General features: G+C 45.5%; 1 protein-coding gene across 2 annotated transcripts in view; it reads left to right on the forward strand.

Moving 5' to 3' along the window:
• dusp8a (dual specificity phosphatase 8a) overlaps positions 1-14,932 on the forward strand; it is a 35,538-nt gene extending 20,606 nt beyond the window's left edge. The window contains exons 1-5 of one of the 2 annotated variants that reach the window (XM_070831280.1): positions 5,573-6,239; positions 11,974-12,140; positions 12,246-12,405; positions 12,759-12,882; positions 13,310-14,932. In XM_070831280.1, coding sequence (XP_070687381.1) covers positions 6,122-6,239; positions 11,974-12,140; positions 12,246-12,405; positions 12,759-12,882; positions 13,310-14,546 — 1,806 coding nt within the window. In that variant the 5' untranslated portion in view covers positions 5,573-6,121 and the 3' untranslated portion in view covers positions 14,547-14,932. Of the gene's footprint in view, positions 1-5,572; positions 6,240-11,973; positions 12,141-12,245; positions 12,406-12,758; positions 12,883-13,309 lie in introns of those variants that run through there. The other variant, XM_070831281.1, reaches the window with a different exon arrangement.
• The last annotated feature ends 12,218 nt before the right edge of the window (positions 14,933-27,150 follow it).

The raw sequence follows: 27,150 nt of genomic DNA on the forward strand, positions 1-27,150 counted from the left end.
GTAGACTCTGAGGAGTGTGTGTGTGTGTGTGTGTGTAACCAGCAGAGGACCAGATGGCGTGGTTTCCAGCGCTGGTGTCAGGACAGTGTGTCTGTCAGCCTGCCTGCTGCGCTGATAGGAACTAATTAACACTGAACTGATCTGAGACCTGCCTGTCAGTCTGCATGTAGCAGCGGTACTAGCTCATTAAAAACAAACTGATCCGCTGTCAGCTCCTCTCTGTCGGAGCAGCGCAGTTATTAGACTGCTACCACAAGTGTGCGTGGCAGACTGTCCTGCATGCAAGAGGCAGCGAGAGAGAGTGAGAAGGAGAGCGGTGTGTTTTCAGTGTTTTATTGCCTTCAAGTGCTGCAAGCAAACCCTTTGTATCCCAGCTCCGGCCATTTGCATTTAGAATGAAATAACCATCTGTTACGCTCAAGTGAACCTGTGTAGACAAACTCACCTCTGGGGAAATCAGACGAGAACACACACATTCTTCATCTTTTAATTCCTGAAGAATGATGTGCACAGTTCCTGCACATACAGTATTATTCTTCTCACACACACACACACACACATGCGTTACTCATCTACGTACAGCCTCAGAAAACAGCTGTGAGACATCTCACTCTCGGCTAAAATGAACATTCATTTTTATACACTCACTCTGACACAAAGTGAATGCACAGGCTTCATATGCATGCAGACACACTGTAAGCATATGCCTGTGATGGCATTTCATTTGAGGCTTCACAGCCCCCCTTTTTCTCCACACACACACTCCGCTGAACATCTCCAACTGGGATTTTTAAGTAGTTCATCTGGTTTATGAGGGCCCGTCTGGTCCTGAAAGCCCCCCTCGGTGTGTTTGATAGCGTACCCTCTTCTCTCCTTTGTGTGTGTGTGTGTGTGTATGTGCTTCCTTGAGTGTATATATATCTGTGTGTGCAAACTAATTTCTCGCCAATGCGATAGATTTACTGGTGCAGTAGCCCCGGGTGCTGAGCTCCTCCAAGGGGTTAAGTTGTTTGCAGGGCAGGGGGCCGGTTGCATGACTGATGCGAGCGGACCTCCCTCCAGGCTGCACCGATAGAGATGAAACTACCTCGTGCTTGAGCACACACACATACACACAAAGACCAAGCAGTGCAGCAGTGCTGCCTTAATCTCACACACCCTCCCTCCTGCACTTCACGTCAAAGAATTACTTCCCTCCATCTTCCCCTGTTTCCTTTCTCATCTTCACATCCCAGAAAGGGAGTTCTAATAAATGCACATGGGCAGGTACATGGAATAAGTGAGAATATTCACACACACACACACACACACACACACACACACTCATGCTTATACCAGTGCTGGGTATCGTTCAAAATTTCGATATAGGTGTCTATACAGGATAACTGAGCTTCAGGCCTGAAGCCAAAACAATACTTTTTTGATTCCTCAGTTAAGGAATATATATAAGGTTTTTTTCCAACCATCAAAAATACACCATACAACTCTGTGTGTCTGTTAAATAAAGATATTTCAAGTGTAGTCTTAAGTTAGAAAGGTTTTCTGATTTAGATTTTAAAAAATGTTAAAATAATTTAACTAAAATCAGTCCAGGCTTTCAAGAGCAACTTTTAATACAATAATTGATCATTTTTGATGCTACGAGCACATTTCAGTCAGTACTAAAAATGTATTAACACACACACACACACACACACACCATCACCCAGTGAACCACTAATGTCCCCTTGCGATATGACCACATAATTTCAGCTACCATCTCCCTATGGATTCAACCCCCCTCCCCAATTACTTTCAGCACCCCCAGCTACCTAATCCCCCCCTTCTCCAGCACCTCCCCCATCCTCAATTGCTCCATCCATCCTCCCCTCTCCCTCCCCTGGTGACTACCTCACCCCCCAGACATGGCAGCTGTGTTCTCCTGTAGGCATTACATCACTGCAAGAGCAGCCCTGTTACTGATCCCCTGACAACCGGCACTATCAACACACACACACACACACACACACACACACACACACACACACACACACACACACATGCTCATGCATGGGCACATATGTTTGTGTTTACGCATATTGGTGCAAATAACGGTCTACCCCGTCCCTCACCCCTGCAGGAATGCCCTCTCTGTCTTCCTCTCACTTTGCTCCGTTCATCCTCTTCACTTTGTCTTCATCACCCTAACCAGCCCTATCCGGAGAATGACGTCTCTCTTTCCCGTGATATCCTGACAGATGATCTGCGGTGTAGGATGACACTCCTGTCACTGCCTGTCTCACTGGGGAGGTACGGGGGTACGGGGGTACGGGCGCGGGCGAAACATATCACATTAAAAATATTTTATTTATATTTTGACGCTGGTACAAATTTACATGGTAGGTTTTTACATACAACATATATATTTCTATTTAGTAATTATTGTTTTCGGTCATTTTAGACCGAGATGATTGTTTTCCAAACACTGTGAACTAGAGCCACAAGTGTTTCAACTTAAAACAGGCAAAGTAAATTACACAAAAACCAATCGATAACTTTATTTGTTCACAAACCGCAACTGGTTGCCCAAGGCGCAGCGGTGAAACAGAACCACAAGACAGATATGCACAAAGCCAAAGCACTTAAACACATCACGTTGATACAAAATAGAAATAGCTTAATAATAATGACTCAGAAATAAGTGCAATCATGAATAAAAAATATGTATTTAACAGGAAATAAAGGGGAGGAACCCTCAGGAAGAGCGACAGGAATTCCCCTTGCAGGACAGGAAAAAAGGTCCAATATGGATTAGAAAAAATTACAATGCTGTATTAAGTTAATTATTTAAGTATTAAAAGCATTAAAGCATAAACATTCTAAAAAGTACATTAAGTTTAATTAAGTTTAGTAAAAGTGTAGAGTGAAGATGATATCATGCAACTTCCAGGTCACACTTGTCAGTTCTCAGTGCCATGGTGTCAGTACATGATATATTTGCCCTCACGATAAAAATAGTCTCTCTGATGTTAATTTAACATTTAACAGCCTTAACACCTGTTGCTTAAACACGAGACATCAGTTCTCCAGTACTATTCACAACACACCTTGTGGATGTTTTTCTGGTCTCCAAGACCAGCTTTGGCCTTTACACACCTTCTGTGTTTCTGTCTCACACCACTATCTCACACCCATCTCTTCTTCTCCCCCTGTCTGTTTTCGTTGGTCTTTATGTGTGTGTGTGTAAACTGTGCGTTGTCCCAGTAACAAGCCCCCTACCATAAAAGCACGCTCTAGATCTAAGAGACGTCGGAGGAGGTGGGGTGACCATCCTACCTATTTCTGTCGCAGCAGGGTACACATGTGCAGTCAGTAAAAAAGGCCTGGCTGTCATTTATAGCGTCTTGGCTGTAATCCTCTAATTAACACACCTACTATTCTGAGCCTTGTTACCCTGCTGAGGACTAGAGGAGGAGGAGAGGGGTATAAACAGAGTGAGGGCAGGGTGTTTGCTTCAGGAACTTTGTTTTGTCGCTGCTGGCTCTCGCTGCTGTGGGTTTGGGAGTCGTGTGTTTCAAAGCTGGTTTTATGGCTTCGAGCCACACAGACAGAACAACCAAACCGAGGTGTGGATCCAAACCGTGGTGATGATCGCCGTGTTTGAAGTCTACTGACCCCAGGTGACCACTGTGGAGTGCCACACCTGCTTCAACCAGCTGCAGATGAGGAACAAAGTGTGTGTGTGCACATGAGAGTGATCCTCTGTGTGTATTCTGAGTGTGTGTTTGTTCTTGGTTAGACATCCTCATCCTCCCAAAACCAGTGTCTGCATTTTTCACAAAGCTCATCATCACCAAGTGACCTATTTCCTCTCCCGCTCCCTCTCTCAGTGACCCACAGTTGAACAGAGGGTGACGTAAGGCTGTTCTCACCCGTGTGTGATCATGCAGGGGTCTACACTGATGAGATGAGGTCAGTCAGTCAGCATGCAGCTGGCCCCCTAACTAGGCGTCTTGTATAAGCTTATTTGCCTTATTTTGGAGCTGGGCTCACTGCAGAGATGACTTAATGTACTCGAAGCCCATCTGACCAGGTTTTAGTGTAATCAGTGTACCATGATGTCTCAACCTGAGACTGAACAGACAGTCAGGCATGTGACTGGCCCTCGCATGACAGGTGCTGTTTCATGAAATCTGTGCTATCAGTTACCAGCAAGAAGCTAAATGACATAAAAAGGCAGCTAAAAGGAACCACCGTGTTAAATGGATCACTAATACAAACCAAAAGAAGTTTGTCTCGTTGCGTTTTGGGCTTTAAATGTATTTCAGTCAGCTGAATTTGCTTCATAATTAGTTAACTTTCTCTTAACTTTCAGTCTCCTCCAGCAGTTATGTTAAATCCTGTGCTGCTTTGTTTCCATAGCCGGACTTGTGGCCTACATGTTTGTCATTCCATAGTAAAGTACCAGGAGTCTGTGGCCTGTCAAATGGATGATGGCTGCCGACCACAAGCTTGTTTGGTCTTCTCATCACCTCTAGTCTTCCCTTTCTCTTTTGTCTGCTTTAGTTTCTTTTTTTTTTCTACTACTCTCTTCTCTAGAGCTTCACTTTGTCTCTCTCTCCTCTCCGCTCCCCCCCCTCCCCCCCTCCCCTCGTCTCCTCTCGTCTCCTCTCGTCTCTACCTTTTCATCCTCAAACACGAGAACACAGTGTCCAAACAGAGGCGCGTTAGACATGAACCAGTGCAGGAAACATGGTGAAGTCACACACATTCCCTCACCTTCAGAGACAAATCAGCTTTCAACACACTGACACAGTCTTAATCCCCGCTGCACTATGCGGCTACAGTACATTTAAGGCAATCAACCTAATGTAGGTATCCAGCTTCTGCTTGCTGACACACTGTGTAGCTTTGTTAAAGGTGCAGAATCTTCACCTTTAAAAATCATCTTTGGTATCTATCTAATGTGGAAATGTATTTATTAATACTGTAAGACCATCAAGTTCACCCTCAGGAAACATATTCTTTCATATTAAGAAGTACATCGTCAAGCACATCAACACAAGCCTCTTTTCATAAGCCAAGCATTTTCCTCTCTTCCTTGTAATTAACAACACAGAGACCATTCTGTCTCATCGCAGTGTGTGTAGCTGCTAAGCAGCCTGATAGCTGTGTCTTAGCCTCCATGCTTCCCTGTTAGAGGCCTGCTCCGCAGATAGGCCCCTGAGGTGGCCGCATATTTGTTGGGTGAGTAAGGAATGTGGTTACATGCCTTAGACATTAGCTATGACGGAGCGCTGGCTCCACAAGAGAGGGAGGGTGCAAGGGAGGTAGCAGAGGAGGGAGGGTGGGAGGGAGGGAGGGAGGGAGGGAGGGTAGAGTCTGAGCTCACGGCAAGTGAGCTCATTCACCCCCAGAGCTTGAGGAGAGAGTGCAGCTCCGTCATCCTCTTTGCTGTGAGAGAGAGAGAGAGAGAGAGAGCGGGTTGGAGGGAGGGAGAGGGAGGAGTGTAAGCCAGCGACTGAGCGAATGAGAGACGGGGAGATTGGAGCAGCACAACAATAGTGGGCTGCTCTTCTGGCTGTGGACTCACAGAGACAGAGAGGGCGCTCAGAGAGACACACAGACGCTCTGTAAACCAGCTGCAGGCAGATTACAGCTGGTTTTGTATCTACAGGCATTACAGACTACTCACTTTTGTTTTCCCTCTTGCTCTGTGTGGGCGACCATTCTTCACAGAACCGCAGATTTACTAAATATTGACGAGGGAGCATTTTAGGAATTGTTGTGGTCATTGCATGGGATTTTGACCATAGGTGGACTTGAGGAGCGCGTCCACAGACCTTTTGGACTAGTTTTTGTAGTATTGGGTCTGTTGTCGGAGCGTCAGCGCCTGGATACTGGAACAGCTGACTTGACTAGAGAGGACTTGAGCACCAGGAGGAGTTTTGTCTACTTGGGATTTTTACACTCAAACTGTGGGCTCACCTTAATCGTCCCTCAAAGGAGTGCACCTCTGTTTGTTTGTTCTGACATTTTTGTGTGGTGAGGGCTCGCTCCATCCCTGAAGGAGGGAGCACCAGAACATTTCCATCTGCGTGCGCGTGTGTGCGTGTGTGCGAGACAGAGTGTGTTCTGGGGGATGCCTCTGGATGTGGTGATTGCCCCAGCGGAGGACTGTTTTTGGCCGGACCTGCAGGACACAGACATGAGGCTGAAGATCAGGGTCCGCCGAATGAAGGAGGGGAGAGAGCTACGAGGTGTGTATCCACCTGGACTCAGAGCAGGAGAAGTGACGTGTGTGTGTGTGTGTGTGTGTATGCAAGTTAATAATGGCAAGAAGATCCCTTTTGGACAACTAACATGTTGATGATGTAGGTTTTTGTGTACAGAGGTTACAGAGCTCTCATACATAGTGAAGATGCAAAGAATGTGGAGTACAGACACTGACATTGCTGGGATTTGGCTGTCAAATATGCCACTGTTGCATACAGTTTAAGATGTGTGTGTGGGGAAAGCCCCTGATAATGGTTTGTGCATTGCAGATGAGTACAAAAAGCACAGTGGGCTTTGAGGTATTGAGGTATTCCAGTCCAGGCATGCTGCAAATGAAAGATTGTTGTGAATTGAATTTTAAGGACGTGTACAGGATCAATAGTGAGATTTGCTGCTACAGCAGGCTAAAATAATACACTGTGGGGACCCAGCCAAACCATGCTAATTGTTTTCCCACCTTTTTGTTTGCACAGTTAATGTGTTTAGAGAGACAGAATGGAGAGAAAAAAGGAGGATTAGGAGGATGACATTATAAAGATGAGGAGCGATGAAGAGGAAAGAGAGGAGAGAAAAAAGGGCTTGGGGGGGGGGGGGGGGGGCTGAGAGCCGTGACCCGCGGTATGACATAGTGCTCATGCTCTCTCAGCCTGTGGTCATTGAGATGTAAAACTATCACAAAAGGCTCTTTCTCTTTCTCTTTCTTCTCCTCCTGCTCTTGGCTTTTCTCTCACTCCTGCTCACTCTCTCTCTGCAGAATGGTGTCTCGTGGAGATTATGTTATCAATATGTGTGCAGTGTGCACTGCAGGTGTTTAACATAACACCTTTCACACAGAGCGATGAGGCAATGCAGAGCTGCGGTGCTGTGGACAAATCCTTTTTATATACCAACACACTTACATGCATATTGCACAAAGTATCTATTCAGCCATGCATTCATTAAAATGAATCTGCTGTTGTACCTTTGGGTCACAAATGTGTGAGAATATGAGTGTTTTTTGTGCAAATGTGGATGCTGTATTCATATCGGGACGTGTTACAGAGCCGGTTCGAAGCAGTCACACAGCAGCCCTCCACACCTGCCACACTTCACACTGTTAAGTGTGTCTTTCCTTGTGTGTGAGCGCACATGTGCATGTGCCGTTCTTCTGGAAGTGTCAAACTCATTAGCTCAGAGAAAGCTGGCAAAAAAAATCACACGTTTGCCATCAGCAGGTGAAAATAGCATTGTGTCTGTCACGGGTTATTTTTAGGCACTTCAACACGTCTCTGTGGAGTTAGACTTGTGAGTGCCGGCTAAATTACAGGAGGGTTTATAGTCCATTATTGCAGTAACACGGCACTGCTGAAACAGCTTTTGATCCCGCTATCTTTCCACAAAGATAGTGGGGCAATAAACAGTTTAACCGTCAGCCAGGATGACATGTTAATCATATAGTCATTCCCGACCGTCATCAACCTGAAACCCTGCATGAAAAGCGATGACCTCATCCTACTAGCTCGTCTATGCTCTGTCAATCTACACATTTCTGACAGACGCGGCCCACTCTGCCCCCCTAAAACACACACACACACACACATTCCCATTGCCTCTTCAGGCAGCAGCGCAGCCTTTGTGGAGCTGAGTGGGACATGTGTGCAATGATGTCATGTTGGGAGGGTGAGGGATGGTGGTGAAGGGGGGGGGTCACATTGAGATGCTAATGTCCCTTCATAGTGGAGGGGACAGCTGGAGGGGCACAGAGGATGGCGTCATGTCTCCCCCGATATGAACCACAGAGGAGAGCGTTGGAGGGAGGGATGGAGGGGTACTCATTCAGGCAGATCAATGCCCCCAGGATATGGACGCTTGTGTGTGTGCGTGTACATGCCTGCTTTGTGTGTGTGTCCCCTCTCCATTAACAGACGAGTTAAAGAAGGCAACTGAAAGCCACACAGAGACTGAAACACACACACACACACTCACACACAGAGGCTAGGGGGGCTTGTATTGACGAGGCAGTCAATTGTACCAACAGCAGTGATGTAACAGCAGAGCTCCTATTAACCGTAATAGCCAGGCAGGTGTTGTGTTTCTCTGTTTGTCCGGTCAATATCTCCGGGATTCCACTTCCATTCATCGTTCGGCTTTCTCTATTGATTTGCGCTGCAGCGCGGCCCCAAAAAGCCTGAATTTGATCCAGATATCTCCTGCTAAACACACACTTTTCATCTCTGCGGGATAATAAGCTGCACTTTTAAATTGAAATGTGAACACTAAGTTAGTTATAGGAAATGACCGACGTGGAGCGGGACCACTGCTCGCTGCCAGAGAACAAAGGAGGCCTGAGTGCTCAGCTCTGACAGGGCAAGAGAGGAAAATAAGCAGTTGCATAAGTGATGAAGTGGGCAGAGGAAAACGGAAAAAGGAAGTCACTGCTGGCTAGAGTAGTTGATGGCGACACAGTGCCCTCTTTCCCGGTTGTGTGTTTTCTTTCTACTCAAACTTTGCGTGTGTGTTCAGAATTGGGTTAGTCACATCCTGTTCAACTACATTTTCCTAAAGTTAAAGATAGATGATGCAGCGCTCTGCAAAAGGTGATCTAATAGCCGAGAAATTAAAAGTTTGAAGAAGTATTTTTGGGGCGGCAAGATGTCACTACTTCACTTGAAAGTGATGTGTGTCCTGGCAGCATCATTTATCTCCCTTCAGAAGTAAATGTCTTTCTAGTCATTTTCAAATGAAACTGAGGCAAGCATGACGCCACATTTGATGAATGCCAGAGTTGGGTTTATCTCTTGATTTTAATGTAGCAGAGTGTTAATCTCTGCTGATTATCATACTGCGCTGAAGGTGAACTCATCTCTCCCAGTTGACTTTCTGATGTCATCCTAATAGACAGCTGGGCTGGTGTGTGTCACAGGGTTTTTTCAGTGACCTCAGTGTGAGTGTACAGTGTGTTTATGTGTGCGCTTCAATTGGAATGGACGGATGTGTCATCGTTGTCTTTTGGAGAATGTGAGGCCATGTCTCTTCGGGTTATTTGGCGCTCACAGTTTTGTGTGCGTGCGTGTGTGTCAGTGTGTTCATGTGCCCCTTGGACACCGAGTGTGTGTGTGTTTTATTCCATCTTGACAGCACTTGGGGGGGGGGGGGGGGGGGGGAGACACGACGAGCCAACTGTCATCAACATCACTGCCCTTCCTTGTCGTCATGGCAACCTCAAGTAGAGTGGGGTCAGGTGACGAGGTGACAGTAACACGCTATCTCCTGTGTGACTAACATCCATTAGCGCCAGCCATGTAAAGCTTTGACTACAAGGGAGGTGTTTGTAATTGTGTTGACGTAATGTCACTGTAATGTAATAGCCCTTAAAAAAGCAGGCAGGCACACTCAGTCTCGATCTCTTATCTCAGACTTCAGCCTCCCTTCATGCCATGTAACCTCTTACACACTCTGGCTCGCCAGTCTTCCTGTCGTTTGATGTTTATTTAACACCATATGAGGTCACCCACAGTAGTCATGGCTGTAATTATTAATCCAGACACACATGAGATCAAACGGTGAGAATATTTTTACTGTATTTTTCATTCATGGGTTTACTTCCCTTCTCACACACACACACTTTCTCTTCATTGTCAAACACACACACTAACACTGTGTCCACTGTGGTACGTCCTGTCTTCTGTCCTTCTAACAACTCTCCAACAATGTCCTGGCATTGAAAGGGAAATGGTTGCAGTGTGACGTGAGGCTTTTCCTGTTGATTTAACTGTCTCCAGGAACATACCGTTTCCTCGCACAGATACAGTACTGTATATGCCCGTGGAGGGGGCTATGTGGAGCACCATTTATTTTCTTTGCGTGTGTGTGTGTGTGTGTGTGTGTGTGCGCGCACACAGGCTCCACACCGGCAGCTTGGGAACAGAGAAAGCAGGAAGAAACCCTTCAAAGAACTACCCTTCCTCCCTCTGTTTTATCAATTAGTGACACTGTAGCACCGCCCATAGGATCACTAGAAAGAGGCTCTGGTGGAAATTGTACGGTGCCAGCACAGTCTAAAGCCAAACTGTGAACTACAAATGGCTGTTTAGTCTACTCTAAAGAGGCCAGAAATGTTAGTCCATAGCCACAAGCCAGAGCAGCAGCGATCCCTCAGCCTCTGCTTCTTTGCATTGAGCTTTCCCTCCTGTATCTTGTGAGTTATCTGATCGCTCTCCCTGCATCCATCCACCCTTCACTCCACCCCCCATGTGGAGCGTTGATGTCATTGCTCCGCCGGTTGCCATTAATAGCTGGAAACAGACCCTTCTTCATTTTGCTCTTAAAGGGACAGTATACCCAAAATAACATTTGGTCATGGGGATGCACCCAGCCTCAGAGGCTGTGGTGTTGTGAAATAGAGTCAGGCACCGAAAGCTGCTTTCCTCAGACTGTTTGCACAGTTTAATTTTGCAGCTTTTTAGATCTCATATCTGTTGACCACACAGTCCATGCTGCTGACACTGTGTGCTCTGTGTGTGTGCTGTATGTGTGTGTGTGTTGGCAAGCCATTGCTACATGAGTAGTGCAGCTGGGTGTGTGTTACAACGGAAGGCAAAGTCCTGCCTGCACTGTGCTGTGTGTGCTACTTTAGAACAGTGATGTCATGTCTCACTCACTCTCACTCTGTGTCCGTGTGTGTGTGTGTGTGTGTGTGTGTGTGCGTGCGTGTGCGTGTGTGTGTGTCCCAGATTGGGTCAGGCAGGGCTGAAGCTTGATTAGGTTCTAATCTCCTTTCTGGGGCTCAGGGTTTCCTTGAAGCACTCCCCTCCCTCCTACACACTCTTCAGCGAGGTCATTACCCACTCCTCAACACACACACTTCACCCCCACCTCCTCTCGTTGGCCCCCACCTTGTAGTTATACAACTGCGTTACTGCACAGTAATGATGAGTGTGGGTATTTGTGTATGTGTATGTATACAGGAGTGGGGGCAAACAGCGCCTATGTGGTGTGACTTACAGAATTACAGACAATGAAAGTGAATATTGAGCATATGTTGACTGCAGGATTATGCGATCATGTCTTCAGATTGTGTGTGCGTGCGTGTGTGCGTGTGTGCATGTGTGTGTGTGTGTGTGTGTGTGTGTGTGTGTGTGTGTGTGTGTGTGTGTGTGTGTGTGCGGTTGTCAGGGGGATGTTACTGGGCCTCTGTCCTGGCCCTGCACCTGTGGCCTCTCTCATTCCCCCGGCCTGACGCAATGCACTGCTACAGGACATGAGCTCATGCAGGAAACAGAGCCACACACACACACACATACATACACATATGCCAAAAGTGGAGCCGCCTGCCTCTTAAAGGGCCAGACACACACATTCCTGGCCGCCCAGCAGTTAACCTAACTTGCAAACAGAAGCACAGAGAGCCTCTCTTTTGCTCCTGTTGCACTAAACAGGACCCAGAAATTGTTGCCCGGTTTCACCTCTGAAAGGCTATAGACCATCTGTCTGCTCTGCCAATAGCTATTATCTGTATTAAACACAAACACCATGCACAAAAACATTCATCTCAAAATGACAAGAGATGATGATTTATGATAGATTTAGCTAATTTCCATCTTCAATCCTTGGGATGATAGTGCAATGTTTTTGATGAATTCATGGGAGTCATGGGAGTCGGGATTCCCATGTGTTCTGCGACAGCTCTGTGGAAGACCATTAGCTTACCTAACCAGTTCTCCTCTTCTCTTTCTGCAGGAGGTTTTGCTGCCTTCTCCTCCTGTTTCCCTGGCCTGTGCGAAGGGAAACCTGCCACTGCTCTACCTATGAGCTTGTCCCAGCCCTGCTTGCCTGTGGCTAATGTAGGGCCTACTCGCATCCTGCCACACCTCTACCTGGGCTCACAGAAGGACGTCCTCAACAAGGTAAAATTTACTCGCTTTATCCCCGTCATTGAAAGACATCGAAGTTGCTATTGTTTCCTGGCAACAAAATGTGACCTTGAACTCATTTGATCTCTATCTGTGCAGGATCTGATGGCTCAGAATGGTATCACCTACGTGCTGAATGCCAGCAACACCTGCCCCAAGCCAGACTTTATCAGTGAGAGCCACTTTATGCGCATCCCAGTTAACGACAATTACTGCGAGAAATTGCTTCCGTGGCTGGACAAAACGAATGAATTCATAGGTAAGAGGTGGGAAAATGTTATGTTTGGATTGTGTGTGGGTTGAAGGTGAAGATTAGCATTAAAAAGCGCAATAGCCAGTAAGGGAAGTGTCTATATAAGGAAGTGAATTCATCTCAAGTTATGTGTTGAAGGATGCCATGATATTCAATACGACATATCCTGTCATTGTCACGGTTAATAAACGTTCACGTGCAGCTTAGGTAACAATAGCGTCAGGTATAACACATCCGCTGAGATGACCCCCTGTACTCTTCCAGGAAATGTCAGTTTGCTTTCAATAGACGTTGATTGTCTCCAGAAACTTTGTGCTAAAGATGTGTATTCATACCTGTTCGTTTCCCCCCCTCAACAGACAAAGCTAAGGTGTCAAACTGCAGAGTCATTGTGCACTGCCTGGCTGGAATCTCACGTTCAGCAACCATCGCCATTGCATACATCATGAAGACAATGGGCTTGTCATCAGATGATGCCTACAGGTACGCTTACGCTTCCCATCCACCACCAGCTGAGCTAAGGTGTCAGCCCCAGTAAAAAGGCAATTCACCGTTGAGAGTAATGCTAGACGATTTTCTCACCCCTCCTACCCCTCCCCAGTCGTGAGAAATGAAATTGTTAGATGGCTGCCAGGGAACAGAGTGTGTACAAAAGGCTTTGCTTTGCCTTGTCTGGACAACACTGGCTCAGGAGTATGCATTGTGCATCAGTAAAACTGCTGACACCCTACACCTAGTTCACCAGGGTAATTCTGACCTTAAAAAGTTCCTCAGTGTGTGTGTGTCATGATTTCAGACATGCTTTACTGTAAAACCTTGGCTACAGCTTGAACTCAAACTGTTTATAAGAGTGGCCTTGTAAAACTGCTTTCCTGTGACTAATAACTTCCAATTCTTTTCCTCCTTACAGGTTTGTGAAGGACCGAAGACCGTCCATATCCCCCAACTTTAACTTCCTGGGTCAGCTACTGGAGTTTGAGAAGGGCCTGCGATTACTGCAAGCTTTAACCTCCACCTCTGATGACAAGACCTCTGAAAACAAAGAGATTAATGGAGTCAGCACAGGTTTCGAGATGAACGGCCACCGCAGCAACTTTGACTCATCTGTGGCAGAACCGCACATCCCACCAGAGCCCAAGCTGCCGTCACCCACCTCCCTCCAGCAAGGCTTCAACGGCCTGCACCTCTCTGCAGAGAGGATCATGGACACTAACCGGCTTAAACGCTCCTTCTCTCTGGACATTAAGTCTGTCTACTCCCCTAACAGTTCCCACTGCCCCAGCCTGGCACCCACACACTCTGAAGACGTCCCCAAGCTGTGCAAGCTTGACAGCCCAGGAACCGGCACCTCCAATGGTGTCTGCTCCCAGTCTCCCGTCCTAGACAGCCCCAGCTCCTCCGATTCACCGTTCCCCTCACCAGGCAGCGGCGGCAGCATCGGAGGCTTAGGGCTCGGAGGAAGTGAAGGAGTCCATCGGTCCAGTTCTTCCTCCTCCAGACCCAGGAGGAAACCCAAACACTGCTCCGGCAGCTCCCCAATCCGCTCGCAATCACACCAACCTCCACAGTCCCTCAGCTTGTCGCTGGACAACAAGAGCCCCAGCCTGGATGAGAACCTAAAGGGCTCCCTGCTCCTGTCGCTCCCTTCCCTGCCCACTGTAGGGTCTGGGGCCATGTGGACCAAACACAGAGACACTGTCCAGGCTACCACTCCCGTCACTCCGGTCACCCCCACCACAGATGCCCCATGGCACTTTGGGGCAGAGGAGGGTGTTGAGGGAGAGATGGAGCTGGGAGGAGGAGGGGTTGGAGGGGGAGAGGAGTCGTCGGTGAGGTTTGGGAGCAGCTCAGCGTATGTGGCGTTTGGGTGCAGCGAGGGTGTGCGGTTACGAGACAAATCCCAGAGGGAGAAGTCGTCGGCACCGCAGACGCAGAGAGACCACCGGGACTCCATGTCGTCATCCACAGTGACCATGTCCAGCAGTGTGAACAACAGCGGGCCCGCATCAGAGAAGCAGTTCAAACGGCGCAGCTGTCAGATGGAGTTCGAGGAGGGAATCTCCGAAACGCGGTCCAGAGAAGAACTGGGCAAGATCGGGAAGCAATCGAGCTTCTCTGGGAGCATGGAGATCATCGAGGTGTCCTGACAGATAATGGACATGATCAGAGGTGTCCCTTGGGGGCACAAATGGACCTGGTTAGAGAGAGTGCAAGAGGAGGACATATGAGAAGGAGCAGAGGAGGCTTTTTGTGCTCCCCTAACAGACCAGTGTTAAAGACTCCACGAGAGAGAAGGACAAATAGATACTCAAGCAGAGAGTTAATGTGAACAGGTTAGGGAGCGAGCTAGCATTCACACCTGGACAGACAGAGCCTGTGAAGTGGTGCTTGGCGGACCGTGACCCTCCCGAACTCTCGTACAAATCTGAGGAAACGTTTGGGGGAGGCTGGGGTAAAGGGGGTGACTGTAGGTACTGAAACTCCAAATTCTTTTGAGCTCTGTCACAGATAAAAATAAATGACCCAGGGCAAGTGCCATGTTGCATCCTTACTATATAGAATATCCTGAGTTTGACAGAGCTTGGACACAAACTGCTTGCCTGCGGTCAAATGTAGTGTGCTTCAGCGGGTGTATAGCTTGTGATTTGAACCAAGCCCCATGTTTCCTCCCAAAGCTTCACCTCAGCGTCCGAAAGCCTCAGAACCTCGCACGGCGACGTCCCCCCCACCCCCACGCCTTTTCCAGTGGCTTTGCCTGCTACAGACTCTGCATAACACCATCAATGACAATAACAGACTCCATAACAGCACCGTCTCCTCACATCACCACAGCACAAGGCAGAGAGATCCCAAGGACTTAATCTAAAGGCGGTACTGTATCCAAACAATGAAGGATCCTCAGCATTTTGTTGCTGAAAGGACTTTGAGTTGAAGACTCTTATCGACGGGCAGTGTTTCCCCCCTTAAAGCACAGTGTGTCTTTCCTGACTTTGGCTCCCTTGTTTCCAGTGTTAACGGTGTGATGGGACTGAGGTTTCGGGAAGGTGCCGAGGGTTCACTTCAACGGCCCTTCAGCTTCTTTGTAGGAACCACCCCCCCAACCCCCACCCGCTTCTCCCAGTCACCACCTATGGTCACCACTGAGCATGCACCAGAAAGGCTGACTACAGACAGACAAATACTATATATACAATATGAATATATATAGCAATTTTAATGGACTTCTAATGGACTTTTTTGTTCAGTTATAGTTTTAATTTATTGTATTGGTTCATTCTGGTAATGAGAAATAATATAATGTTTTGTGGATTTATTTCTTTTTTCTTTTGTTGAATTATTATTATTATTATTATTATTATTATTTGCTGTATGGTATTTATGAACACACACAAACAAATACACACATTCAACAAAATCAAGCAAGCAATATGTGCTGTTCCTTCTTTGGGGAGAGCGATGTATGACTTTAAAATGCACTTTTCTGCTTTCTGATAACCAAGTTCAGTTACTCCTCACATCCTGGCGACACTCCGAAAGCCAAGTCTTGAGTTTTGTTAGTAGAAATATAGAGCCTCTGTTTTGTACTTGGAGGATGGTACAGACGTCTCACTAGTGAGATCTATAAGAACGGGATCTCTATTTTGGCTCATCTGCAGTGTGTATTCATGGATTTATCACATTTGAGGGCTCAGCGTTAACTTAAAAACACTTGTTTTGTTTGACTGTGTGCAGAGGAGGACAGAGCAGCCAAGCACACACTGTGATCATATACAGTGAAACATTTTCTGCCATTTTCCTGAGGGCTTGCATAGCAACAGCTATATGCAAACAGACGCACGCTCTTTCACAAGTTTGAGATTTCTAGACTCACACCGAGTGTCCTCTCCGAGCCAGCACCAGTTTGTCATCATCGCAGCGCGTCCCACCAAAGCTGAAACTAACACACACACACACACACACACATACCCTATACTGTATGCACTTACACATATTTTCACACATGTAAAGCATAGGCCCTACACACACCCTTTCGTTCATTCTCAGGGGAACTTTCAGTGAGCCAAGCCCGGCAGAGGGTACACAGCTGCTGGTACATCAGCACAATGCATGTCCATAAAGCTCCCTTGCTTTCTCTCTTTCTCTTTTTTTGCTCTTATTTCTTACTTTCCAAAGCTTTGATAACAAACAGCATAACAAAATGGAAAGAAAAAAAAGAGGATCTTCATATGTTGAGCTGAAAGACATGAATCCTTTGCTCTCCTGGTGCGAGATGGTTATTTATTTATGATGTAAAATGTGTTTATTTTCCCCTTGCCCCTTGATTAGCTTTTCTCTCTGGTGACCTCTGACCTTTGACCTTGGGCTGCTGCAGCTACAGTAAGTTCAGATAGATTCCTGTGTTTCCCCCGAGGCTCAAGCAACCTCTCCTCTCCTCAACCTCCCTCCTATATTTTTAAGAAATGTTGTTAGAATTATTTATGACATGTAACAAAGATGATGCAGGCTGTCCCATTTGCTAAAATTGTTGTTATCGAATTATTATGATTATTATTATTATTATTATTATTATTATTATGTTGTGTAAATAGCAACGCATCTAAGAACACTGATGATTTAGATGAGTTTTTAAAAGAAAATCCTGATACCTTAGGCTGCTTGACGCAAAAATACCTCAGGTTCTATTGAAAGGCTTTTCCTTCCCCTGTACATGTTTTGTGAAAATGATACAAAAATACAGACATGACAAAATACAAACTCCTCTCTGCTTCTTCTTCTTCCTCTTCTTCTTCTTCTTGTGTGCTTGCGTGGGGGCCGGACGGGGCTGGGAAGGGAATTCCTCAGAGCAGACGGACATCACATCACGACATCCAGTTTCCTGGAGTCTTTCTATTGATTTTGTGTTTAACCAACTCCTCTCTGACCACACAACACGGCCTCATTGATTTTTCTTCTTTTCTTTTTTTTTCAGACTGTGCCACATGCTGTGATATGCTGATGGAGAGGGGGGTTATTTAACAGTTCAAAAGTACTTTCTAGAAAGGCAGAACCACCTTTTTATGAAATTTACACCATATTTTTAGACGTAATAAGACTGAAAGACAATACAACATGTAAATGTACTATCACCTGACTTTCTTTTACTCGCAGCTGGACGGAGCCAGGCTGGTTGTTTCAGCTAAGACAACCTGCTGCTGGCTATAGCTTTGTATTTACAGTACCGCCATGAGGGTGGTCTCAATCTTCTTGTCTAACTTTTAGGCAAAACGTACAATATTTCCCTTTGAAAGGTTGTGGAGTGCATAAACAAAGTAGAATAAAATAAAATGACTCAAGTAAAGTGCCATAAATTTCACGTAGCTACTTTACTCCATTATATACAGGCAACATTTCTTGGTTGTATTAACACCCTTTTTTTTCCTCTTTTACACATTCACTGTAAATGTTCTACATCCACAGGTGAATGTTAGCGTCACGATTCAGAAAATGATTAAAAATTCAGAAATAAAGACGTTTCTGACAGTGGTAGCTCACTAATAGCTGACAGAGGCACACCTTCGCCAGACAAATATGGAGGAATATGGACATGTGTGTGTCTGACAATATAGAGGGAACCTGTTAGCCGCACCTCTGAGCAGCATCAGCCTGTTGTTCCCTGTCTCAGATTGACTCAACGTCTGGTATTATCCCTCTGCTTCCTCTTCTCATGCCCCACCATACACACACACACACACACACACAAATACACTCGCCTAGTTTCAGGTCTTCACCCGCACCATGCTTCCTTATTCCGGCTGTCTGCGGGCGCTGGAGAGGGAGGGCGGCTGGTGAGGCTGTGTGCAGTGTTTGCCAATGATGTGATGTGTTTGAACAGTGCTTACCTCCAAGGGATGAGAGAATGAGGTGAGGTAGTGGTGTGTCTGTGTGTGTGTGTGTGAGAAAAGAGAAACACAAAGAGAGGTATTTTTCCCCAGAGGACACAGGCTACACCGATCTTACAAAAAAACACTGCGTCCAAATCCAGCAGGGGGGCCAATTCATCGAGTCTCCTCATGGGGCCTTGACTACAAAGGCAGTTTTGGTTTCATGATGTCATGGTGGAATTTCACCTCGTGCAATCAAACAACATCTCTCTGCAAACAAAGCATCCTTTCCCAAGTCCCTCCATTTGGTTCACTCCAGCCAGAACAACACTCTGGTTGTTCTGTGGTCGGACGAGTGAGGTAAGGAGGAGCAGTAAAGAAGATGGAGCAAATCCTTTCAGCGCGCACACACACACATGCAAAACCAGATGGCCCATGGCCCTTTTCAGTGAGCACAATGTTGTCTTAATGAGCGTTTCACTGAGTCAAATAGGTTTCAGGCAAAGGTAATGGCATTACCAGCATCTCCAGCTGAGTCCCTGTGTGTGCGTGTGTGTGTGTGTGTGTGTGCGTGTGTGTGCGTCTTAATTTTATGGCCATCTTGGGAATTCCCCCTTGACAAGACCACCTCGGTAATGGAATACATAGTAAATCCCACTTTCTCACTTTCATTCTCCTTAACATGAGCTCAGCATGTGTGTGTATTTATCTGTCACCTGGATCATAACAGATAATCCTTTCACAATATGCTTCCTGTATGTCTGTGTCTATGCGTGTGTGTGCGTGTTTTTCAAGGTGCCCTCAGCTCGTATTATATGGATCTGCATCTCGGGTAACCTGCCCGTCTAACAGTCTCCCCTCTGCTGTGCTGAAGTCTGCACTTCTCTGCAGGTTTCCCATTGCCAATGTACTGTACTCCTTCAGTGGCTTGAAATAGCTTTCTGATGCAATTTTTCATAGTTTTTTTAGATTTAATTTACATCTGAACTGCTTCTTCACTTGTTTGCTCACTAACACAAATGTATGGAAGGGTTTGTCAGCAATAATGCAAATGCGTGCATGTGGATACAAAGTGTGTGTTTATATATTGGATGCATGCATGTGTGTTTTTATGCAGGAGTATGAGATGAGTGTACATCTATTTGTGTGTGTATGAATGTGTGATGCATATGCAGATGGGTGACAAAGGAGAACCCAATCAATAAAATGTCGATCGATCAATTTAAGAATTAGTGGTTTCAGCTCCAGCCTGCAGTCATTATTCTCATTCAGACGGCTTTTTCCTTTAATTTATCACCTGTGTGTATGTGCATGCTTGTATGAAGGTGCTCTTTGGTCCACGCAGTATGTGTGTTTACATGTATGTGAATATGCTTTTGTGTGCATGTGAGGAAATGAATGGCCGTGTTTTGCGTTGACGCACTCATGTGTGCATGACTGTGTGTTGCATGTGTGTAAGCGTGTGAGTGTGCATCCTCCCTCTCACATGGGCTGATGGGTACCAGACGTATCCACGCTGAGGGGCTGCCTGGCGCCTGGTCCCAGGCCGTCTATATGGAAACAGTTAGGAACTGTTACGTCAGCAGGCTACGGCACTTACTCTCCGCTTTTCCACTCACACACATGTGCGCTCACATCCAAAGTGCACTTACATGCACACACACATTTTCACAGAACATGCCCACTTTCTTCTTCTTCCTCTCCCTTTGTTGCTGATTTTAGCAAGCTTTAATGTCAAACACACTCTCATTACACATGCTCGCTGCTCGAAAGTTGCGTCAGCACAGCATTCCACACTTTTCCACGCGTCACCACGGATGACTGACTCCAAACAGCATTTCTTGCCCTTTTTTTCCATGGAAAACTCTTGTCCTTATATAACCCTGTATTCTGGCAGCCTGCTTGTCCCACTATTTCCCTCCGTCTGTCTCCCTGGCTCTAACCTCTCTCTCATCCCTATCCATCTCTCACGCAAGTGGGCAAAAACTTGAGCCCTGTGGGCTGGGAGGCCGGGCAGCCTGTGGTAGTTCCCCTTTCCTTTCTGCTCGGCCAACAAGAGCCCTGGTACACACATATGTGTCCAATATTCTCTTCCTGCTGCTGCCCTCGTGCAGTCATGAGCACATTCATGAGTCCGTCTTCATTTCAACATGAATTACGGCTCACCGCAGTGAAATGAGCAAAATAAATGAACGTTGGGAGATCATTAGTGCATTTTCTGCAGCAGCAGCAGCAGGCAAGAGTTTGTGCGTGAGGCCTGTGGTGAGGAGGGATCCCTGGCTGGCTCTGAGGCTCAGCAGGCCTCAGGTAATCCAGCTTTAATGCAGTTAGCGTTGTCATGGCCACCCGTGTATTACACACCGCAGCAAGACAAGAGGGGGTGTCTAGACTGGCAAATCACCGGAAAACAAAGACAGGCTGTGAGGGGGCACTCTGTGTTGTCTGGAGCCTTTGACATGACAAACAACAATAGAGATGGGTCATTGTAACAATCAGGGATCCACCTGGTTCATCCGCATAAACCTCACAGGTAGGTTCAATATAACTCCCATCTATGGAGGGTTTGATTTGTGCACAAAGCAGAAAGTAGACACACTCAATATGATTACTCAGGCAAGTGTTGCGTAACTGACTGCTGCCACCTACTGCTGGCTCCCAGTCAAACTCAGCAGCTGCGGTTTGTCCCCTGACAGGAAGGTGAGAGGCGATCAATACTTTTGTTCCACAAGTCAAGCCAGCAGCAGATTGAATGCGCATCAGTCCGTCAGTCCTCAGGTTTCGCTTATCTTCTGTTTTCAGCAATGAAACTAAATGAATGGACAAACAGAAAGTGTGTGTGTCCTCATTTCCTCTCTGTACGTAACAGTGAAGCAGACCCCGTTGACTGTCAGTGAGTGTGTGCGTGCACGTGTGTTGATGTATGTTCAAAGTGCTGACTCAAGCAGCTGGTGGTGCTGACATCTGTCTCTGTCTTTCTAATGGTGGAACAAACTGCAACTCTCTCTCTCTCTCTCTCTCTCTCTCTCTCTCTTTCTCTCTCTCTCAGCATCAGCCCCATCAGCACTCTCTGCCCAGGTCCAAACCCCATCAATGTGTCAACACACACACACACACACACATACACACACACACACACACACTGTTCCTGCTACTGTAGTCGACAGCACACAGCACACAGCAGTGCATATCCCATATCTCAGCGTCTGCACCTCTAAAACCACATCCCGGACCACCACTGAAGACGACAGGGCTTCAGGTGGACGTGGCCCCGCTGACGCAGGGTCAGATGCTGCCTCACCACTCTGGGTGATCAAGACCAGCATGAAAACTAGACTACCATAATCACAGGTTTGGCTCTGACACACACCTTAGTGTTTTCCCCTCAGGTTGCAAACAGACTTCTCCTCTGAGAAAGCCTGCAACTTTTATATCCTACACTTATTTAATGCTTTCCTTGTTGCCTTAATGTGAAGGTAATCCACTAGGAAGATCACTTGTGAGCTATTTGAAACATCTTTTTCTGGTGACACTGGCATTGATCACGACGGTATTCCTGACTCAGTCAATAATGTAGAGCTGTAAATTGCAGCCGCTTTGAATGGAGTGTCGCATTCATTCTTGTCTATTGACTAGGACACACAGTTCTAGATGTTCAATTAAAAGGCACATATTTGTGTGTTTATTTAAGCACTAAATTAAAACACTTCATCAACATCAAACCTTCGAATCGAATCTTCCTCTTTGAAATGCATGGAGGAATTAATAGTATATCATCACCAGGGATTTATCTCCTGTTTTAATAAAATATATGGCAAATAATGACAAATTGTATCTGTTTCCAAAATATCATATACATTTTATATAAATATAAAAAGTATCAGCAATGTGTATTGGGAAACACAATGCCCTTTTGATGGCCACACTGTATCCACAAACCAATTTTTAGAACAGTGCTTTGTATGTAAAATTTATGTTGAAACAATCATATTTTTAACAAGAGAACAAAGCAGATTTTAACTGTTTATATCTCGCTTTATTATCAAAAATGATGTTGTTTTCTGAAAACGGCAATATATTTTTGTTTACTACATGCACTTAGAGCAGCAGGTACCAAATGTTAATAATATACATGTATAGGTTTATCGGGTTTTTTCTGTTGTCTATGGTTTGGTCTGTTAGACTGGTTTAACAAGCACAAAGACATGAGGACTTGCATGTTGCTAAGACAAAGAGTGAATCTCACACACAGCAGACTGCTTGCTGCTGACACACAGTGTCTGTGGCTGCCGCTCTGTTATCATTTCTCCTCTCTCTGCCCATGACCTCAGAGCCACATGCAAGCTATTTCTGTTGAGTTGCTTCTGGCTGCGAATGACTTCATGTCTGATTTGCTTGAAACAGAAAAGCGAGGGGGGGTGTGGGTGGGGGCTGTATCACTGTGTGCGTGGAACATTTACTGCATTAAATCAGGATGCTGTAGACTGTTCTTTAGACTGTACTGTAGTCCGTTTGGGTTTGATGTGCCGGGGGTAAGCGCTGAACCTCCTCTCCTACTTCCCCTTTTCAAAATCCCTAATGGTTCTCAGTGCCTTTGGTCTACCAATCCTTCTGGTTTCACTTCTCTCCTGTTCTTAAATCAGTTTCATCTCTCCATCTGGTGGTTTAAATCCATCCCCTTCCTCCCTCCACCTCTGTCCCTCTCTGTAGGATGGGAGCACTGGAGCCAGGTAGGTCTGCAGACATGAGTAATGTGGCTGAGACTGACTCATGAGCCAAGACATCAGCCGTCAGTGTGGAGCCAGCAATGACACAAGCACGAACACACACACACACACACACACACACACATATACACACACATTACAGTATATAGTGAATGGGCACACAGGCAGACAGACTTAGCGGTGCCAACGATATGAAACCCAGTCATGCAAGTGGCCATTATCATCACCTTATATTATGTGATCATTATTGTGAAACTGAAAATGAATCCATCGGTGATGAGATCAGACTGCTAACAGTAAACACGTCTATGACGCAAACACACACACACATACACACAGACAAATCTGCACAAGGCCACATATCATTACATAATGTTACTTGAGTAATATTTAATTGCGAGTTTATCATCATCATAATCTCATATTTATTCAGGTAACATGCCGATCTTCAGCTTTGTTTTCAGGTTGCTGCGTAAACCCCTGAGTTTTTTTTTCTAAATGATAATATTAGAGTTTGGAATCAAACACCGCCAATCAAAACATAGTTTCAGTTTTATGGGGGCATAAAAACGGCCTTTTTAAAGCTACAAAGCAAACGTCACGTCTTGTTGCTGTGTAATTTATGTAAACACACATGCGCACACACTCCTCATTGCATCTATTAAACATTTATTATTCATGCAAGAGTAATGTGAGGTGTCTCCGTTTTAATGCCTCCTAATGGCTTTTTGAGTTACCGCTGCCAGCAATGAATAAATCATATTAGTCATGGCATAAGCCAATACCTCCCTCACATCCTTAGGTATGTGGTGTGTGTGTGTGTGTGTGTGTGTGTGTGTGTGTGTGTGTGTGTGTGTGTGTGTGTGTGTGTGTGTGTTGTTTTCACAGAATCTCTATGATTCTAAATAAAGTTAGAAAATAAGATTTTGGAAAAGAAAAATCTTTAAGTTTGTTTTTTCTCCTTATGTTGATGACACAACAAATGTGTGTGTGTGTGTGTGTGTGTCTTAATAGGCTTAATTAGCCTGTGTACTATATGCCAACATAACAAGTGTGACAGGATAACAGCGATAATGAAGGTCACATGCGTGTGTACTGTCCTACAGACCTTTTCCACAGAGGACAATTTCATGTGTCATTGCAGGAAAAAAGCGCACAAGTAATAAATAACATTGACGATGACTTCAATTTATCGAGGTGTTCCAGTTTAAAGGCATGAGTGTTGTGCACACTGGCTTGTTGGGACACTGGAATCACGCCATCGTTCAAGTTATTGGCCAGACCTGTGCTTCCCCTGCTTCAAGATTACTGTATGTATGCTATGAAAAAGGCTTACTGTAATGCAGGGCAATCAAAGGGAAAGGTGAAATATTTTGCCCTCCCCATGCCTCATGTACATAAGATACAATATAGAGTAACATGCAGTCCATGACAACCTAAAGTCTCACCTAAATTCAACACAATAAACCTGACAATGATAGCATTAATGGAGGTCTGTTTGATTGCATTGCACTGTATAGTTAGTATCAGCTATCTGTCATTAGGATACAGGATGAACTGACGCTGAGGTCTCTCTCATCGTGCTCTGAACGGGGCTGGGATGATATGGGATGGGAACATATCGACCCCGGGATGGCTCAGTATTGACGGGTGGATGGATTTCAGGAAGTGACCTTGGCTAACTCAGACAAGCACCTGACCAGAGCCCAGCTCGTTTTCCCACCCAGCACATCTCTGGCACCGGCCAGCCCTCTGAAAACACACTGCAGCTTGTATCCCTCCGAGGGGTAAACATAGTTCACTGGACTGAGCCTGGGTCGTTGCAGACTGAGCTTAGGTCACTGCAGTCATGCTGAAGCGCTGTCATGAATTTGGTAACAGGAGTCTGTGTCATAAACTGTGGGTGTCAAAAACAGTTCGGCTAATGGAGAGAGTGAAGGAGATTTGAGAGGGAAATTGTGACAGCGTTAGGTGGTGATGTTGTCTCTGTTCTGTTCAAGTGTCCTGGTAAGTCATAACAGCGTGACAATCAGCCAGAATGCACAATACCACAATGCTGAAACTGAAGCAGCTAAATGGAATTCGGCCATCGTTCATTTTATTATTTACACCTGTGCTTCTCATACTGTGACGAGTCGAAATGTCACATCGGTCCTCTGAGGCACAGACACCAGTGATGACAGCATTGATGCCAATACTGTCGTTGTTGAACAGATCAGACATCCACATGATATCAACTGATATTAAAGGGTCAGTTCACCCAAATTGTAAGAACACATTTTTTCCCACCACGACCATCGTTCTGTTTTCATTTGTTGAAATTTTAAGATGTCAGTCTCTGAGGTTTCTGCTTCCACCCCAGTAATCGAAGAAAATCAGTTATAGTCATCACACGTGGAGAATATTTCTGATGAGAACAGTTCACAGTGAGGTCTGTGGATAATCATTATGATGGTAAAATCATTATGATAATACTTTTACGACAAATCAATTAATTTGATGGTTTCGGATATTTTGAGCACCACAACTGAAATTACACAGACTGGAAACAAACACCTTAAAACCTGAGCAAATGAAACCATAAAAACAAAAACATGACACTGTCACAAAGATACCTAATCAAAGCTGTGAAGCAATGATAGATGTAGATAAATTCAAAGATATCTAGTTTCTAGTTGATGGACCTTTGAGGACCTGTAGACACTAAACAAAAAGGAAGCTGTTTATAATCTGAATGAAACAACCCCTTAATTACTGTTTCTTAGAAACTGTCCTCATGAAATAGTGAGACTGACTCTCTCCAACACTGCTCATACCAATTTTGTAGGCTATATTAAAAAACATATGCCAAAACACTGAACACGGAGAGAAAAAGTGTGACTGGTACAACAGAGACTCTCAAACAAGTTGTGCCACAGATCCTGGACCAGCAGATTCCTCCAGTGTCCACAGTAAAACTGTACCAGACCTGTCACACTGACACCAGTCTGCACAGCCAGTCAACAAACAGGCCACACCGCCCCCACGTGGCGCTTCACAGCATCACACCACGTTTTAACAACCCGCCAGCTTCCTGTCAATCATCCCTGTAACTCCGCCTCTCAGTGATCTGATTGGACGACAGCAGAGCGCCGGAGTGACAACGAGCCAATCATGCGGCTCTGCCTCTTGTTAACATGGCTCCTTTCCTGAATGGCCTCTCCGTCACCTGTGGGCTGCTGTTATTTATAGAAGCCTAAGGATGCTGAGAGGAGGATGAGGAGGAGGAAGGAGGAGGAGAGGATGACGACCATACGTCTTGCTCTAATGGGTGTCTCAGAGAGGGGCAGACGGGAAGAGAGGTCACCAGTCATTTTAGCAGGGCAAAGTACTTATTGATCCCATCTTTGCAAACTACATCTGTCTGATTGATGGTTTCTTAAGAGGAAAGTGGGTGAAAAGAAGGAATGGAAGAGGGGAAAGAGCTATTAAAAGCTACTGAATGGGCCAAAGGATGAGCATAAGAAAGGATATATGATGAATTATGTGATTTAATATAATCCTGTACCCAAACAGAACCACACAGTGAAAATAAAAATGGCAAATGATAAGGACCAATGAGTGATCACTAAGTCACATTTTGTATTTTATATTTGCCATCTTCTATGTAGGGCAGCTAACAACATTTACTTTCATTATTGATGAATCTGTCAATTACGTTTTTTGACCTATAAAGTGTCAGAAAATAGTCGAACATGTCCATCGTAGTTCCTGCTAACGTCTTGTTTTATTCACTAAATAACCCAAAATGTAAGCATTTCAATTCACAATGCTATATAAAAAACAGAGAAAAGCTGAAACCAACTAGCTTGGCTTGATAAAAGACTCAGAGATTAAACAATTATTAAAGTAGTTGACTAAGTGATCAGAGATTTACTTTTTCTCTGATCAATGAATCAGCACTATTTCTCTGTGAGACCTGACAGATCTGATTAAATGTCATCCTCCAAGATGGCTCTGTCCAGTCGGTGCCTAAGAATGAGCAGAGCAGTGTAACTGATGGCATATAATAATTTAGCCAGTAATACATTGGTCATCACTGGCACTGCCCTGCCTGCACAGGTTCGCAGTGAGGGGTCAGCACACACTACTGCCTTCCTGTTGAGATTTATGACCTCTACTGACTT

This window comes from Pempheris klunzingeri, chromosome 5 (assembly GCF_042242105.1).
Source record: "Pempheris klunzingeri isolate RE-2024b chromosome 5, fPemKlu1.hap1, whole genome shotgun sequence".
Classification (NCBI taxonomy): domain Eukaryota; kingdom Metazoa; phylum Chordata; class Actinopteri; order Acropomatiformes; family Pempheridae; genus Pempheris; species Pempheris klunzingeri.